The sequence below is a fragment of the Danio rerio genome, chromosome 4, assembly GCF_052040795.2.
Source record: "Danio rerio strain M-AB ecotype USA chromosome 4, GRCz13ab, whole genome shotgun sequence".
NCBI lineage: Eukaryota > Metazoa > Chordata > Actinopteri > Cypriniformes > Danionidae > Danio > Danio rerio.
Window position 1 is genome coordinate 43,783,073 of NC_141024.2, and position 16,821 is coordinate 43,799,893.

The 16,821-nt window shown below is 35.1% G+C and overlaps 1 protein-coding gene across 1 annotated transcript; it reads right to left on the bottom strand.

Moving 5' to 3' along the window:
• Positions 1–4,514: 4,514 nt before the first annotated feature.
• LOC148681102 (uncharacterized) lies at positions 4,515–16,821 on the bottom strand. Its single transcript, XM_088650504.1, has 3 exons — positions 16,769–16,821; positions 16,317–16,466; positions 4,515–6,035 (listed from the first exon to the last, which is right to left on the bottom strand). The coding sequence occupies exons 2-3, from the start codon at positions 16,399–16,401 to the stop codon at positions 4,891–4,893; spliced, it is 1,230 nt and encodes a 409-aa protein (XP_088506630.1). The 5' UTR covers positions 16,402–16,466; positions 16,769–16,821; the 3' UTR covers positions 4,515–4,890.

Sequence of the window (16,821 nt, forward strand, 5' to 3'; positions counted from 1 at the left end):
GTGCTATATTAGAAGCATACTTATAATGATAACTTATTTTAGTTAATTAGAAAAGTTCGGTTTAACTCTAATGTCTTATTTTTCACAACAGCACACATACATGTAAATCTGGAATCACCAGAGAGATTCTGACTGCATCAGCAACTAAACAGCCGCTATCTTTAAATAGAGAAACATGCAGAATAACATCAGGAGCTCATTGTTCATCTTTAACTCATACACTGGCTCTACTCTCCTCCACAACGGTGACAGACAGAAGAAATTAGCTTCAGGTTTTACAGTAAAATCCTGTTTTTTCCTTGATTTAACGGTAATCTACTGGCAGCTGTGGTTGCCAGCAATCTACTGTTTTTTTACAGTCGATTTCCGTAGTGTAAATTAACAGTATATTACTGTTAAAATACATTTTACACTGTGTTTTTACCTCTCACACCTTTAACCCTTTAAACCCCAGAGCATATACTTCAGTTTTAATTGAAGTGTCCACACTACTGAGTGTTCAAGAAACATGGAGCAAAGCTGAGGTAAATTCATTAATTAACTCACTAATTAAATGATAATTGAGGATTAACAATGAACAAATGAAGAAATACTGAAGGGAAAAAACAAGAACAGAACATACAAAACTTTAGTCACAGCTTTATAATGAAATAACCTGAAGAACAACAAATGATTAAATCATTTAAATGATCAGCGGATGATTAAACAACTCTACAAACATCATCACCAGCTACACTTATTACTTAATACATGTATTTTTGTATAACATTTACTAAAGTTCTTCTTGAAAAAAAGTTAAAGTTTTACGTCACCATCATGGAGAACAGAGTTTGCTTTAGTTGGGCTTTTAGCCCTGTCATTTTTAACATTTATATATCTTGGCTACTGCAATTGTTAAGAACTTTGTTTAAAAAGCTCCTTTGTTGTGGCAAGCCAGCCTAAAACCTAAATAAGATCTGGTGATGTTCATGTTGCTATTAAATGGCAGAGTCTGTTCTCATTTAGTATAATAAAATTTACTGCTCCTATTCAATGTGAAATCTATTGTTTTACATTATATGTCTATATATGGCAATGATTTCTGGAAGTTTTTAATAATATCTTGGACAATAACACTGCTCTATGGTGTAAATTGACTCAAAGAGACATCAATAATCAGCGGATGAACCTCAATAATGGTGACAACCAACAAAATTAACAGTTTAACTCACAAACAGGCAACTGAAAGTCTAAACATAAACAAAAGCAGAATAAAACACAAATAAAGAAAACTGTGAGTCCATTATACAACATTTATTTATACCGCAATGCATGCTGGGATATTTGTACCGTGCCACTCCCAGCATGCAATGCAGCATGAAACATTTGAGATGTTACCATTGTTGAGATACAAGGTCAGATTCATGAGGTCTGAGTGTGTATTTGTCATAGCTGAACTGTTTTTGTATGTTATTTCTTAACTGTTAAGTAATTACGGAGGTATCTTTTCTGTTTCCACTTGTCATTAATTAAATTAATACCTGCAACTAACCATAAAATCTATTGCATGAGGCCCTTCTTCCAGATTTATACCAAAACATTTTATCAGAACTAATTTCAGACAAACAGATTTCTCTATTTATTGATTTTCCAACTTTATTGCTATAGTACAAACGTTTTGTAAACTCTGCATTACAGCAGTTGAAAAGTTTTATTAAAGGAGTTCAAGGGTGAAGAGCCCAACTAAACCAGCCCCTCACTCCATTACGGTGACACAAAAAACACCTTAATTTCTGTTGGATCTCAATGAGAATAGTATGGAAGTCAAATCAGTCAGTAATAAGTGAGTGTCTGCTGTTGTTTGTGGAGTTGTTTAATGATCCTCTGCTGAGACTGAAGCTATTTTATTTGATTTTATTTAATGTTGTAACTCAAGTCACTGTTTGTGTTTCTTGTTTCTTTTCTTCAGTAATTGTGATTATTAACAGCAGGTGTTCATCAGTGTCTGAATTCACTCATTAGTGTTCATTAAAACTGTCAGGTGAACTATATTAGTTAACTAGTGTATGAAATGGTGAACAAGGACACAAAGCGTGATTTCAAACACAGACTTCAAAACATCGAATCTGAACTCTGTTAGCTCACAGTTTTCTGCAGTTGGTTACTTTCTCGAAAACAAAAATGTTACCCAGAAAGCACTGTTTTTAACAGAATATTACTGTTTTAGTGAAAAAACATTATTTTACCGTAGAATCTGACCGTTTTTTAACATCAATTTTTTACAGTGTAGTTAATTCCATAGGTACGTCTTCCGTGTTATAGTACATGTAGGAAAAACAAGAATAGAGTTGTAAGGAGTTGTTGTTTTGCAGAGTCTGCTAGCTGCTGCTTTGCTGTAGCTTGAGAGGCATCTGGCCTTATTCGGAAGCGGTAGTTCCATGTGTGAGTGTATTGGAAATCGGCACCTCGAATTCCACATCATTGGTGGCCAATTCATGTACGCTGTCTTTGTATGAATTACACAAGTCCTCAAATCACCTGTGCATGTTACCATCAGAAACCATCGTTAATCTAGTGTGTTTGTTACTTTGTGATACTGAGTGATGTGGTTTTTGTATAGAGTGTTATTATTATTTTGTTTTTATTCTTTACCTTCGTAATGGGAAGTTGTTGTTGTTATTATTGTGGGAATGATGTGACATCACTTGCTGGTATTTGCCAAATCGGAACCAAGGGTTTGTTGTGCATTTGATATTTTGAATTGTGTGGTTGGTGGTATGTACAATTCAGGAGCGGATCTAGGGGTGAGGCCACAGGCCTCCATTGAAATTGGTATGGCCGCTGTTGTGCCCCTCTCCTCTAAGTCATTGATGATTCATATCAAAGCTCGGACATAAAGATGCACTTTAATTCATGTCGAACGTCGGTGATACCTGTTACTTCAGCTATTTTTCTTGTATGATGAATGTTTTCATCCCTGTAGATCAACTGGTTTGTTCCGTAACAGGGAGTAAAATTGTTACAGTCATTTTTGCTTGCTGTACGATTCGCTTTTAATGCCGAGTTTAGACTGCATGATTTTCAAAGTAGTCTTGTCACAGATGTTTTCACACTGTATGACTATCTGGGCTAGCGTTTTGTCACTGCTTTGTTTCAAATCAAATCACTTTTAGGGCCTACTCATACTATGCCATCCGTATCGTGCCCAGGCCCGTTTCCCGGATTGTTTGAGAAGTGTGAGTGCGCTGCATCGGGCTCAAGCATGGTTCACTTGGTCGGCCCTGGCCCGGTTGGAAGAGGTGGGCCTAAGCGCGGTTCACTTTGGCCCTTAAAAGTCACGTCTCGCTTTCAGTTTCGGGCTTTGGCGCATTTTGCACTCACACTACAAACGTACCGGTACTGGCAACTGTACCTAGTGTGAGTACGGCCTTATTGTCACATCATCAGCAACACGTGTGCTATGATGACTGAAAAGCTTAGGTGCTGGCTCCAGACAGTACAAAATACAAATAGCGCAAATTCAACGACAAAATAAACACAGTACTAACAGTGTAAACTACAGACAGTGCAAAATACAATGACAATTTAAAATTGACAGCGATATGTGCAATGAATAGGTGTCCACATAGTTATAGGCAGTATTGTTTCAAGTTTACACTGCAAGATAGATCGGCGACATGGGCTTTCACATTGCATGACTTTACAATAGGAAGAATCGCCGACAACTTCTTCCAAACTACATCTCAAAGCCAAAAACACGTTGTATATCTTTTGATATTAAACTACATAACGAGAAAGACGCCTTTAATGGGGTAGAAAATGTACATATTTGCTCACCTGGGTTTGAAGGGAATTAGCAATTTCTCATCAACTTTTTTTTATCTATGAAACATCAAACAGACACTGGTGCTCTTGTCGAACCTCCACTAGTTTTTCCTCCATTTTTTGTTTCGAAATAAACTAAAAATGAGCGCTTTTAACTTCTCCCCCAACATCCCGCTGGCCAGCAGGCAAACACACACATAAGTGAATGCTGCTCTCTCATTGGCTGTAGGTGATTGCGGATAATATTTTCAGTCAGAACTCATTTTACACGGCATGATTTGAATCGCCAACAGTTCCAGATATTCAGCACGCCAAATATCTCACGGTTATCTGCAACTCATCAGCGAAATCTCTCAGATCGCGTCTTTGATAGTTCATACTGTGTGATTGTCACTCACATGCATGAGCACCAATTTCCCTGTGATTTCAGGCATTTGTCACGATTTCTCAAAACAATCGGCCAGTCAAAATCTGGGCTAAAATCATGCAGTCTGAACTCGGAATAAATGGGTAGCTTATCTTTTAAAACGTACCAAAATTGATAGTCATATGCGAGCAGACTAAACATTTCATTTGTTGCTGTCACAGGCATTATTTTAAAGGACCATTTTGAGATGTGATGTCAACGGTAAAGGTGCGCTTCATGGCAAAATTAATGGTGAAAGTAAAGACTGCTTCTGTCATTAACAGTACAACACGGACACTTTCTGTTTAAAATTACTGTGCTTTTTTATTACTATAAGAAGATTACAGAACAATTGTGATGGCAAATCTGTCAAAATGATGAACATCATTTATGGAACAGGACCTGATACCTGATATCTATGATAAACAAAATCTAAAAATCTTTCAGGTTTCAATGGTTGTTTTGTCCTAGCCTTTTTGTATATGTATATGGTTTAGGCTACCATATATGATGTAAAAAGGAGGATTAATACCAGTGTGTATGGGAGTGCTTTTTCTATGCTGCTACACGTGTTCACACCATACCAAAAAACCATCCCATGTGTTTATTAAGCTGCCCCGAATGAGTGAAACTCTGTACACACTGATCATGTCTACAATTCCTTTCCAGTGTGAATCCTCTCATGTGTTTTCAAAGTTCCTAAGTAAACCTCTTTCTCCAGTGTGAATCCTCTGGTGTCGTTTTAATTCTGCAGCTGTAATAAAAGTCTTCTCACACTCCAAGCACATATAGTCTCTCACACCAGTGTGGATCTTCATGTGTTTTTTAAAGTATGATGATAGGCTGAAACTCTTCCCACACTGAGTGCATGTGAATGGTTTCTCTCCAGTGTGGATCATCATGTGTTGATTAAGGGATGATGAGTGCCTGAAACTTTTCCCACAACAAGTGCATGTGAATGGTTTCTCTCTATTGTGGATCATCATGTGTTGATTAAGGTGTGATGAGTGCCTGAAACTTTTCCCACAACGAGTGCATGTGAATGGTTTCTCTCCAGTGTGGATCCTAAGGTGTTTATTTAGGTATGAGGATAGGCTGAAACTCTTCCCACACTGAGTGCATGTGAATGGACTCTCTCCAGTGTGGATCCTCATGTGTCGATTAAGGGATGCTGATTGGCTGAAACTCTTCCCACACTGAGTGCATGTGAATGGTTTCTCTCCGGTGTGGATCCTCATATGTCTATTAAGCGTTGATGATAAGCTGAAACTCCTCCCACACTGAGTGCATGTAAATGGTTTCTCTCCAGTGTGGATCATCATGTGTTCATTAAGGTGTGATGAGTGGATGAAATTCTTCCCACACTGAGTGCAAGTGAATGGTTTTTCTCCAGTGTGGATCCTCATGTGTAGATAAAGGTTTGATGGTTGGTTGAAACTCTTCCCACACTGAGTGCATGTGAATGGTTGTTCTCCAGTGTGGATCCTCATGTGTCTGTAAAGCGTTGATGATTTGCTGAAACTCTTCCCACAATGGTGGCATGTGAATGGTTTCTCTCCAGTGTGGATCATCATGTGTTGATTAAGGTTTGCTGAGTGGCTGAAACTTCTCCCACACTGAGTGCATGTGAATGGTTTTTCTCCAGTGTGGATCCTCATGTGAATCTTTAGTTTGCTTTTGTTTGCCAAACTCTTTCCACACTGAGTGCAGGTAAAACAACTCTTGTCTCTCATTTTTAAAATACCATCAGTCTCTAAATGAGTTTTGCCCTCAATTTTGACACGATGTTCCTCCTCTTTACTCTCCTCATAGTCTTTAATTAGGTCTGAAATAAAAAAAATTTCCTTTTTTAGTAAATCATTAAAACTCTCATCAAAAGCTGAAGTAAAAATGCAGTAAAACATTGGCTACACAAACCTTAATTTTGATGCACATTAAATGTAAAAACATAGCAGATCATATTTAGATTGATCTTGTCATATCAACCTCCTGGGGTTTATTACACACATGTACATTTAAGCAGATTCTTATATGATTGATCCCAGATCATTTTGGTCATATTGATGAGACATAAATTTGAAAGCTGTAAATTTCTCTGTAAGTTCTCTAGCCACACTCAGACCTGATTACTACCACACGTTCGCAATCAAGAAATCACCATAGACCAAAAGAGCCTCAAAAGCTGTATCTGTCTAAATCTTAAAAAATTTAAACACAAATAAGAAAGAAAATATTTGTGTCTTGAGTAAAAAAAAAAAAAAAGAGTGAACTCAAATGCAGAAAAACATCAAGTCTTTATTGAGGAGTGAGTCCTGGAAAAAGCAAAAATCAAACCCGGTCGGGTGTGCACTGAGGGAGTGCCATGGGGAAAAAACAACCAGACACTCAATCACTAGTGGTCCTGGAAACAAATACAGGGTGAGTAACAAAATAATATGCACACAAATGATCGATAACATACTGAGACAAACATGAAGGTAAATGATGTGGTATAGAAAGGAAAAATGAAATGAGAGCTCCTGTGACTGCAAACAAAAGCAGATGAAAAGAGATCATCTGTAACCCAGAACTGGAGGAGAGAGCAAAAGAGGCAGAGGTGGAAAGAGTAATAAAATATTTTATTCGAGTAAAAGTACTGTTACTTACAATTTTTTTTCACTTAAGTAAGAGTAAAGTTACATGTCTACAAATCTACTCAAGTAAAAGTAAAAAATAACTCTTCTTTTTACTCATGAATAAATTTTTAATGAGTAACTATTTCTTAAAAAGGGACAAGATGATATAAATCTCCAATTAGTTGTTTTTATTTGTATAAGTAACTTTAAAAACTAAAGACCAATAACAAAAAATAATATAACTATTACAAATATTTTTACAGATGATCCTATTCATACAAATTCTAATGCAACATCTGTTGTGTTAGCTAGATGGGCTATATGCACATTGACATTTAATTTTTAGCCAGGCAGCCCAAGGGCTTCCGGTGAACTGTCTTTCAATTTCAAAATTGTCACGTTTAAGATCTGATTTCTTTAAAAATCAGTGATCTTCATTGCCTGTTAGACATACGAATATGAGGTGGGTCTCAGATCGGACAAGAAGCACTGCATTAAAGTCCATTTTCCTTGCCATGTCTTTAAAATATGACTGTTTGTTTTACCCCAGTATTTTGGATTTTGCTAGATCAGATACAGTTGCGGCCAAAAGTTAACGAGAATTATTTATATTATTTATTAAATTTCACATTTGTTGTTTTTTATTAACGTCTACCCCAACCTTAAATCCAACTGTCACAGTAATGTAAAAACAGTAGTTGTATTGAGCATTATTCATGCTATCTATTAAATCACCCAATTAATTGTATTTTTTAAAGCCTAACCCCACCCCAACCCTAAACCCAACCTACACAGTACTGTAAAAATATTAATTCTTGTTATACATTTATTCATTTTCTTTTCGGCTTTCATGCCAACTGACCCAGCCAAGGCTCGAACCTGCGACATTCTTGCTGTGAGGCGACAACACTACCTACTGCGCCACCACGTTTCCTATTGTTATACAGTGTCATAAAAAACAAATGCTGCTATATTGATGTGCATAGCGCACATACGACAAGGAGTCTGACAACAGCCAGTGCTCCACACAGAGATCTTATCATTTGACATACTGTATTTTCTTTTATATATATATATATATATATATATATATATATATATATATATATATATATATATATATATATATATAAAAATATATATATATATATATATATATATATATATATATATTCATAGCGCTTTACTTTCTCCACATTTATGATATTTTAGGTTTTTTATTTTGAAATAAATTTGCAACAATTTAAACAATATATTTTTTCACATTGTCATTATGGGCTATTGTGTGTTTTGAGGAAATAAATTAATTTAATCCATTTTGGAATAAGGCTGTAACATAAAAAATTAGGAAAAAGTGAAGCGCTATGAATACTGTGCGTGTGTATGTACATAAATATATATATACACACTAGGGATGTGCCGATATTTGTATCTGTATGTGTATTTGTTGAGGGGGGAAAAAGTATTTGTATTTGTATTCGAGTAAAATTCAAAATGGCGCAAAAATATATATTTTTTCTATTATACTTCTAATTTACTTTATAGTGAAAGTATTGTTTAATTATACCCATTATATAAATTACAGATATGCAATATTGACTGTTGTTTTTGAACATGTGACAAGAAATGTCATTGAAAAGAAAATAACATAGAAGCCATTATCTCATCCATGGTTAAACCAACAACTAATAAAATACCATTGTGAATATTATGAACCCCACCACCACCGTTCTTGTTGAAGGACACTGAATAGACAGAATAAAAACAAATAATATTTCAAAAAACTGTTCTTCTTCTGAAAGAACTTTTTTCCAATGGACAGATTTCCAAAAACTAAAATTAGCTAAATAAATCTAAATAAAACCTTGCCTGGGAGATCTGGCAGAACAAAAGTATTCTATATAATACTAAAAGATACAGCCCTGCTATTATCATCTGCCTGCCACAAACAAGACACAACGTTTGTTTGTTTTTTTTACTTTTTTTTTATGTTTGAAACTGACTTGCTGGGGCAGAATGTGGCTGTGTTGATGGTTTGGTGCTTGTGGAGGATTTAGCAGAACATAGCTGTGCTGATTGAGGGGATTGATGCTTGTGGGGGGTTCACAGACAGTATCAGGAGAGGATGCTTTTAGTCCATGTGATAATACATTACATGGAAGGCTGCGCGGTGGCACAGTGAGTAGCACTGTCGCCTCACAGCAAGAAGGTTGCTGGTTCGAGCCTCGACTGGGTTCTCCCCATGTTGGCGTGGGTTTCCTCCGGGTGCTCCGGTTTCCACCACAGTCCAAACACATGCAATACAGGTGAATTGGGTAAGCTAAATTTGTCCCTATTGTATGTGTGTGAAAGAAAGTGTATGGATGTTTCCCAGTGCTGGGTAGCAGCTGGAAGGGCATCCACTGCGTAAAACATATGCTGGATAAATTGGTGGTTCATTCCATTGTGGCAATCCCAGATTAATAAAGGGACTGCATAAAGGGAAAAGAAATGAATGAATGATTACGCATAGAAGATGTTGACAGATGTTTAATATCTCTGCCTCTGCTGATTTCACTTTTGTACACATTATACAGTATCACTTTGTTTTATCTGCAGCTCCACTGACTGTAAAATGCTTCCACACAGAACCTGAAGGTCCTTTTCTTTTCTTTTTTTTTTTGACTGGTGGAGGACCAAGAAATGGCTCAGCAGCAGTCTCACTCTTTTTCTGGGTGCCCAAATGTATTTGAGGAGTTTCAAGTTAATAAAAAGTGACGGGAAGCTATGCTAAGGTTAACTAGCCTATAGCATATATCTTGCTGTCTGCAAAAGACAGTAATGTAGACGTACCATATAACTCCCATAGGTGCATACTATTCGACACAACTGCACAAGCATCGTTTTAACCTTTATAAACGAACGTTAACGTTACTCTGTCAACAGTCTATTGTCTAAATTACCGCGCAAACAGAGCTAACGTTGCGTAAACAGAGCACCCGGTTGCAAACGTCAAAAATGCAGCGTAATGGAATATCCCGATCAAACTGCATCTGGAACCCAATTAAGGGACAAAAATCTATTTAAAAAAATAATGATGCAGTGAAGTATTTTTTCACTCAGCCAAGCCTTCTCTGTCTGTTGCTGTGGAGAAGCGCCCTCCGACTTCTGACTGAGCGTCTCTCTCTCTCTCTTTCACTCACTCACTCACGCGGGCATGCACTGTGGTCTCACGAGGAAACGCAGCTTTTTGATATAATGTTTTTCTTGCTCCCAAATACAAATAATTTTTCAAGTATTTGTTCAAAATAAGTATTCGTAAAAACACGCTATTCGTGCCTTTCCGAATACCGTATTCGGGTTCAGCTCCACCCATAATATACACACACACATCTTTGCATGTATGGCTATGACTGTGTACTAACCTTAATCACTTCTGGGGATGGGGACTTATTACAGTAAAAGGTAGCAATTTTTGTTTACCCAATATATGCACTGATAAAATCCACTGATTTTTATAGTCGATCAAATGAACTTAAACTATTAAAAATGCAACAAACATTTGTTTTGACCCAAACTACAAAAACAAACAAATGTAAGACTTACATTTAGTATTAGTTTTGCTTAAATTCCACACTACTTTGATCATGTATAAATGTCATTATAACTCATTCATTCATTTTCTTGTCGGCTTAGTCCCTGTATTAATCCGGGGTCGCCACAGCGGAATGAACCGCCAACTTATTCAGCAAGTTTTTACGCAGCGGATGCCCTTCCAGCCGCAAGTCATTAAAACTATATTGAATAAATATTATTACAAAGGCCTACATCATGCTGACAATCTATGAAATGATATAACAGGCGATTGTCCTCTGAGTGCACCTGAAACGACATATATGACACTTCTCATAAAGCTTGAGAAGCACACAGTTCTTCATGATACATATAATTTGTAAAATAAAGAGTTGCAGGTTACAAAAACACTAAACAACATGTGATAAAGTTACCGCGGGCCCTGGTGCAGATGAAAAGAAAAATAGAAAGATAGATGGGTAACTAGAACAGACAGAGAGAATGTGAGCGCTCCATCAGCTCTCATCGTGTGTGCGATGGGAAAAAAAGTCTTCCCGCATCCATCGCGGCCTTTATCATTTTTTGTGCGCACTGCTTGATTTCTGCATAGTAATGAACTTTATATCGCGGATCAAGAGCAGTGAAGTGTTTCAGACAACACGCGCAAGCCGCGGTTGCGTCATCACAATTGGTGTAACAACTTTTATAGCAGGAAAAAACAAATACTATGGAAGTCAATGGATAGAGCTTTCCAGCATTCTTACAAATTTCTTCTTTTGTGTTCAACATAAGGAAGAGAATCAAACATGTTTAGGCCTATTACAAGCAAAGGACGAGTAAGTGAAAGAATTGTCAGTTTAGGGCTTTAAGCTGTCATGGCAACCATATACAATGCACAGAGTAGGAAATAAGTCAGCGTAAGATCATTTCTATGGAGGATTATCAGACTTTAGCGTTAGTGATGAGATTTATAGTCTAACAAGTGCAAACATTACATTAAACAACAAATTGGAGATGCATCAGACTTTTATACCTGATCAAACTAGTGTGGAACTTAAGCAAAACTAATACTAAATGTAAGTCTTACATTTGTTTGTTTTTGTAGTTTGGGCCAAAACAAATGTTTGTTGCATTTTTAATAGTTTAAGTTCATTTGATCGACTATATAAAAATCAGTGGATATTATCAGTGCATATATTGGGTAAACAAACATATACACATATATATATATATATATATATATATATATATATATATATATATATATATATAAAAATATTAAAAAATAAAAAAATTAAAATAAAAAAATAAAAAAAAGAAACTATATATATATATATATATATATATATATATATATATATATATATATATATATATATATATATATATATATATATTTTTTTTTTTTTTTGCTGTGCTCGTGTTTAAGGAGGCCTGGCTCTAGACGGCAGAGGAGGGACTGTGATTCAGAGATTTATGCGAAGCTGTTAGCATTGTGGAAGATCACCTAATGCACCTTTAATGTGCTCTTTACTGGCGATTTTCAAACATTTTCATCATCATATGATCTCTTATAACAAACCTTTTACATTGCACATACTGGAATTTGTTCAGTAAAAGTGCTTTTGTAGTTTACGTAAGTTTATCTTTTCCCATCAAATAAAAAGTTTATCCTACTCAGTTATACGCATCTTTTTTATGACTATAATTTAAAAGTTATGTGCATCATGATGTTTCTATAACTGATTTTTTATGCTCATAGCCTATCCAAATGCACATAAAAATAGGTGGCTGGACATAAAGCTAAGTGAGAAATACCGCTTCCTCTTTAAAAAAGGGGAGGAGACCGACAGAAACTCAGAGTTTAGAGGATAAAACCTGCTACTGATCAGGTTAGGTTTTCAGAGTAAGTGACCACTCAGAGTTAAAGTTACCTCTCCTTTAGAAACAGGCTTGACTTACCCTGCTTTCTCCAGTTTGACAAACCAGCTATTTTGAAACAGAAAACCCAGAGTTTCTCTCATTTCAGGGTTAACATACTCTGAGTTTTCACTTAACCTTTTTTCTGAAATGGGGCCATGATCTCATATGCTATTGTTTTAGAACTTCAGTTGCCTATTGGAGAAATGACCAGGAATAATAAACGGCTACTTGCTCTATAAACAGGGGCCTGTTTCAGTAAGGAGGTTCATTTACCGAGAGATTAAAAACTCTGAGTTTTCGGTTTCAGAACAGCTGATCTGAGTTGGGTCAATCAACTTCGAGTAGACCAACTCAGAGTTAAGCGCGCACACCGTGACTTTAAAAAGGCATTATCAATGGAGCGCAGACATTACGAGTGACTATGGCAATATCTTATAAAAGAGATCACCATTTCTTTCTCCAGCTGAACTTGATGTTCTTATGCAAAGTTATAGCAAATATGAGCGTATATATTTGAAAAGAAGCAACCATCAGTGAAGAAGAGACAGATAGCGTGGGAAAACAGCTGCTCAAGTTAATGCGTAATTTAACTTTTTAAGTATTTAAATATTTAAGTATAATAAAATAAGTAATGTAATTTGTGACGTTTATATTTTTTTTCTAAACTTTTTAACACATTTATTAGTTTTAAATGATTTAACAGTGCACTTGTGCCTTTTTTATTGATCAAGTGATAGAGGTTAATATAACATTTAGAAGGTAAGCAGTACTAAAAATAATTTTTAGAAAGAATAATAATCCCATTAATCTAGTTACAGTGCACGTCGAAGGTGAATTTAATTGAATTATTTATTAAAAAAGGATAAGCCATTCTAGTACAGTTCTTCTGTGTGTGACTAAAATGTAGGCAATAGCTATGTTTCCATCCAAATATATTACATAAATTTATGTGCAAAACTGGAATATTGCATAAAATATGCAAATAAAATTCCATCCAACGAGTGAAAGAGAAAAAATCGTCACTTCCTGATTAAACTGGCACCAAATATCAACAGTAAAAACAGAATTTACTGTGGTAGAAGAAGCTGCGTCAATTAATTCTTTATTTAGCCTAATTAATGTACTTGCACCTCGATGTCAGAAGACAATGCTGAAACACAATGAACACGTGGGGGCGTCTGAAGCCATGAGACGCGGAGACTCTTGACACGCACCAGACATTCGGAGGTAATTAATAATATACACTAATACTGAAACAGTTAAGGCATTTTAGAATGACTAAAACAATATTTAAGACATGTTACAGTGTGCCCAGCCTGCTGGTTTGTCCATTTACACACATTTTCATTATCATATGATCATGATCTTTTTTTTAATGTACATACTGTAATTTGTTCAGTAAAAGTGTTTCCATCGTAGTTTATGCGCACATTTTCTATCGAATAAAAGTTTATCCTACTCAGTTATGCGCGTTTTATGCATATTTTAAAAAGTTATGTGCATCATGACGTTTCTATCAATCGTTTTTATGCACGTATCCAAAATGAGCATTAAAAAAGGTGGGTGGAAATGTAAGGCTCAGGTGAGAAATACCACTTCATCTTAAAAAAAGGGGAGGAGACCGACAGAAACTCTGAGTTTAGAGAATAAAACCTGCTTCTGACCAGGTTAGATTCACAGAGTAAGTTACCACAGTAACTGACTCTGAGTTAAAGTTACCTCTCTTTCAGAAACAGGCTTGACTTACCCTGCTTTCTCGAGTTTAACAAACCTGCCATTTTGAAATGGAAAACCCAGAGTTTCTCTCATTTCAGGGTTATAATACTCTGAGTTTTTAGTTAACCTCCTTTCTGAAACAGGCCCCAGGTGTGTTCATGACTATACAAACAAAAAAATAAAATAAAATTAGAAAATATGGCTTTGCAACATCAAGCAGCATTAGGCATGGGCCAGTATAAGATTCTGACAGTATGATAACCTTGAATAAAAATATCAGTTTCACGGTACGGTGATTACTGCTCTAAAATATATTCTTTTTAAATGTCTGGGTAAAAAACAAACAAATTTTCCCCTTTGAACACAATATATTTTCTTTCGAGAAACTTTTTAGGTGTTTTGGAGCAGTAAACATGTCAGGCTGAATAATTCTAATGAATCATTGACGTCTGCTGTCTTCATTTGTTTCAGAAACACAGAATTCTTTACGATTTAAAACGACATCTTTGGAGCACTTTTCTGCTGGAGATACGGTTCTCCTGAAAAACGTAAAAAACAAGACATAAAAAACTTAAATATACTGTGGGAACAGTACAGCAGAAAATATTGGCGTTTTAAAACCTTGACTTTTTTCAAACAGCAATAAACCTTGAAAACGGTTATCGTCCCATGCCTAAGCAGCATAACACTGTTTTTAGGATCTACAAATTAATTCTTAAAAAAAAGTCTCAAGCAAAAAGATTCCAATGGCGGCACCTGCTGGTACATGAAGAATATGGTTAATACAGACGAACTTTACACTCAAATGTTTGCATTTTATCAGCATGCTGTAAATAATTTCTTAAGCAGCAAAAGTCATTTTTAGACTAGTTTGTTGGCCAGTTGTAGTCAGTGCAATGCTAAGCGTTATTGTTCCACTATAAGTTTAGTCTCATGTTGTCCCAACATATGATCATATAGTTTAGAATACTGCACAATGTTTTATAATACTTAATTATCTAAGTGTCCATTTCATTCAGCATATTTAAAATTGGGGGCATCCATGTTTTTTAACATACTATAAACCAGGTTTTTTTTTTACCAAGTTAAATGTAAGACTTTTTAAGACAATTATAAATGAAATTTTATACTCATAAAGCTAAGGAATTTTTCAAATGCCCCAGATGAAAAGATTTTTATTTGTCCTATCAAACATATTATAATTTAATACATGTATTAATACAATGACAAATGAATAATAATACATTTTAATATTTTAGATATTTTTAGCAAAATTTCTTAAATATCGTGTCAAAACAAGCAATCTCTACTTGTATCCACACAAGTTTTTTCCAACATAAACTTTCTTTAGAATAAAAATGAGCAAATGCTTTAAAAGTTGTAAAAACTATAATAAACTAAATCTATGCGCAACAATTTGTCCAGGCCATGTCCTCAGGAGTAAATACATGGAGCATGTTTAAACAAATGCTATTGTAAGGAAAATAATTAAACCATTATGATAAATAGAGTTAAAATGACCTTTTTAAATAAAAAGTTTAAAGTTTTATTGAGATGGATTGTTGGTGATTGTATGGGTTTTGGCCAGATTGGGTAGCAAAACATGAACAAAGGAAGATGAAGACTTGTTTAAAAAAGATTTCAGACCTACAACACAATATTCCAGTAAATCTAAGACTTTTTAAGGCCTGAAATTTGGATTTTGGAATTTACAACATTTTATGACTTGCGGAAACCCTGTTTAAACACAATAGCCCTGGCAATTAGTTATAATAATGATGCAATTCGAAGACATTATCTGTGAGAACTAGTAACAACTACTAGAGACAAGTTTAAACCCATAAAGAAGTCAGAATTGAAAAGAAGTTGATGGAAAAAAGGTAATTGTGATCAACATGACATTTGCAAATAGTAAAAAAAAAATAATAATAATAAGAAAACACTATCACCATAATACCAGATATATTTTATGAGAATACTGTAGGTCAAATATCGTCAGCTAAGTTAAACTTTTTTTATTTATTTATTGTTATTATTTATTTTATATAGGGCCAGTGCTCAAGGACTCTTTACCAACAGTAGAAGAACAAGAAAAGCAATAACCTTAAGAAGATAGAGAAAATGGGAGACTAATAATATATAAAAAATAATGACAAAAGACATGAGAACAAAGAAACAAGAAATAAACTCATTCCTGGGTGCTTATGTGCATTTAGGAGAACTAGGCAGCACACTCAGGGCTGCAAGATGGATTTAATATAGTATTCTTATTATAAAAATATATCAGTAAGAAAACCAACCTGTTTGTTCCTGCAGATCTTCCTGTTTGACTCTGAATGTTTCTTCAATCTTCACATCTTCACTCTCCTCTTTAATAAACGCCATCTTTATAACAGTGTGGAGATCAGTCGCTTCAGCAGGAGTTTTTCTCTGCGTTTGGACACTTTATCCTGTTTAAAATAAATAAAACAATGAACAGAATCAAAATAACTTCTCTTCAACACTTGCTTCAACAGATTCTTTATATGAGAGTAATTAACCAAAAGTAAATCAGGTTAAAGGTTTCTTTTATACACTCATTACACACTGTTCTTCATTTAAACATAGTCCTCAGTTACTGAGAATAAAATAGTACTACATTGTATAAAGGGTTAAAACAATATTGTCAACAGCAGGTATATCATAGCATCGAGCGAAAACCTAAAACTTTAATCAATCGGTTTGTATCTTTGTAAAAAGCTTTAAAACAAACCTTTCTCTAGTTGAATCTTAGCACGGTAGCGGCGCAGCCTTATGACGTCACAC

Bases quoted from the DNA above. Each gene is read 5' to 3' on its own strand.
- LOC148681102 (XM_088650504.1), bottom strand. From the start codon at position 16,401: ATGGCGTTTATTAAAGAGGAGAGTGAAGATGTGAAGATTGAAGAAACA. The intron at 6,036-16,316 runs GTTGGTTTTCTT...TTTTTATTTCAG, and splicing joins AGATCTGCAGGAACAAACAG to ACCTAATTAAAGACTATGAG.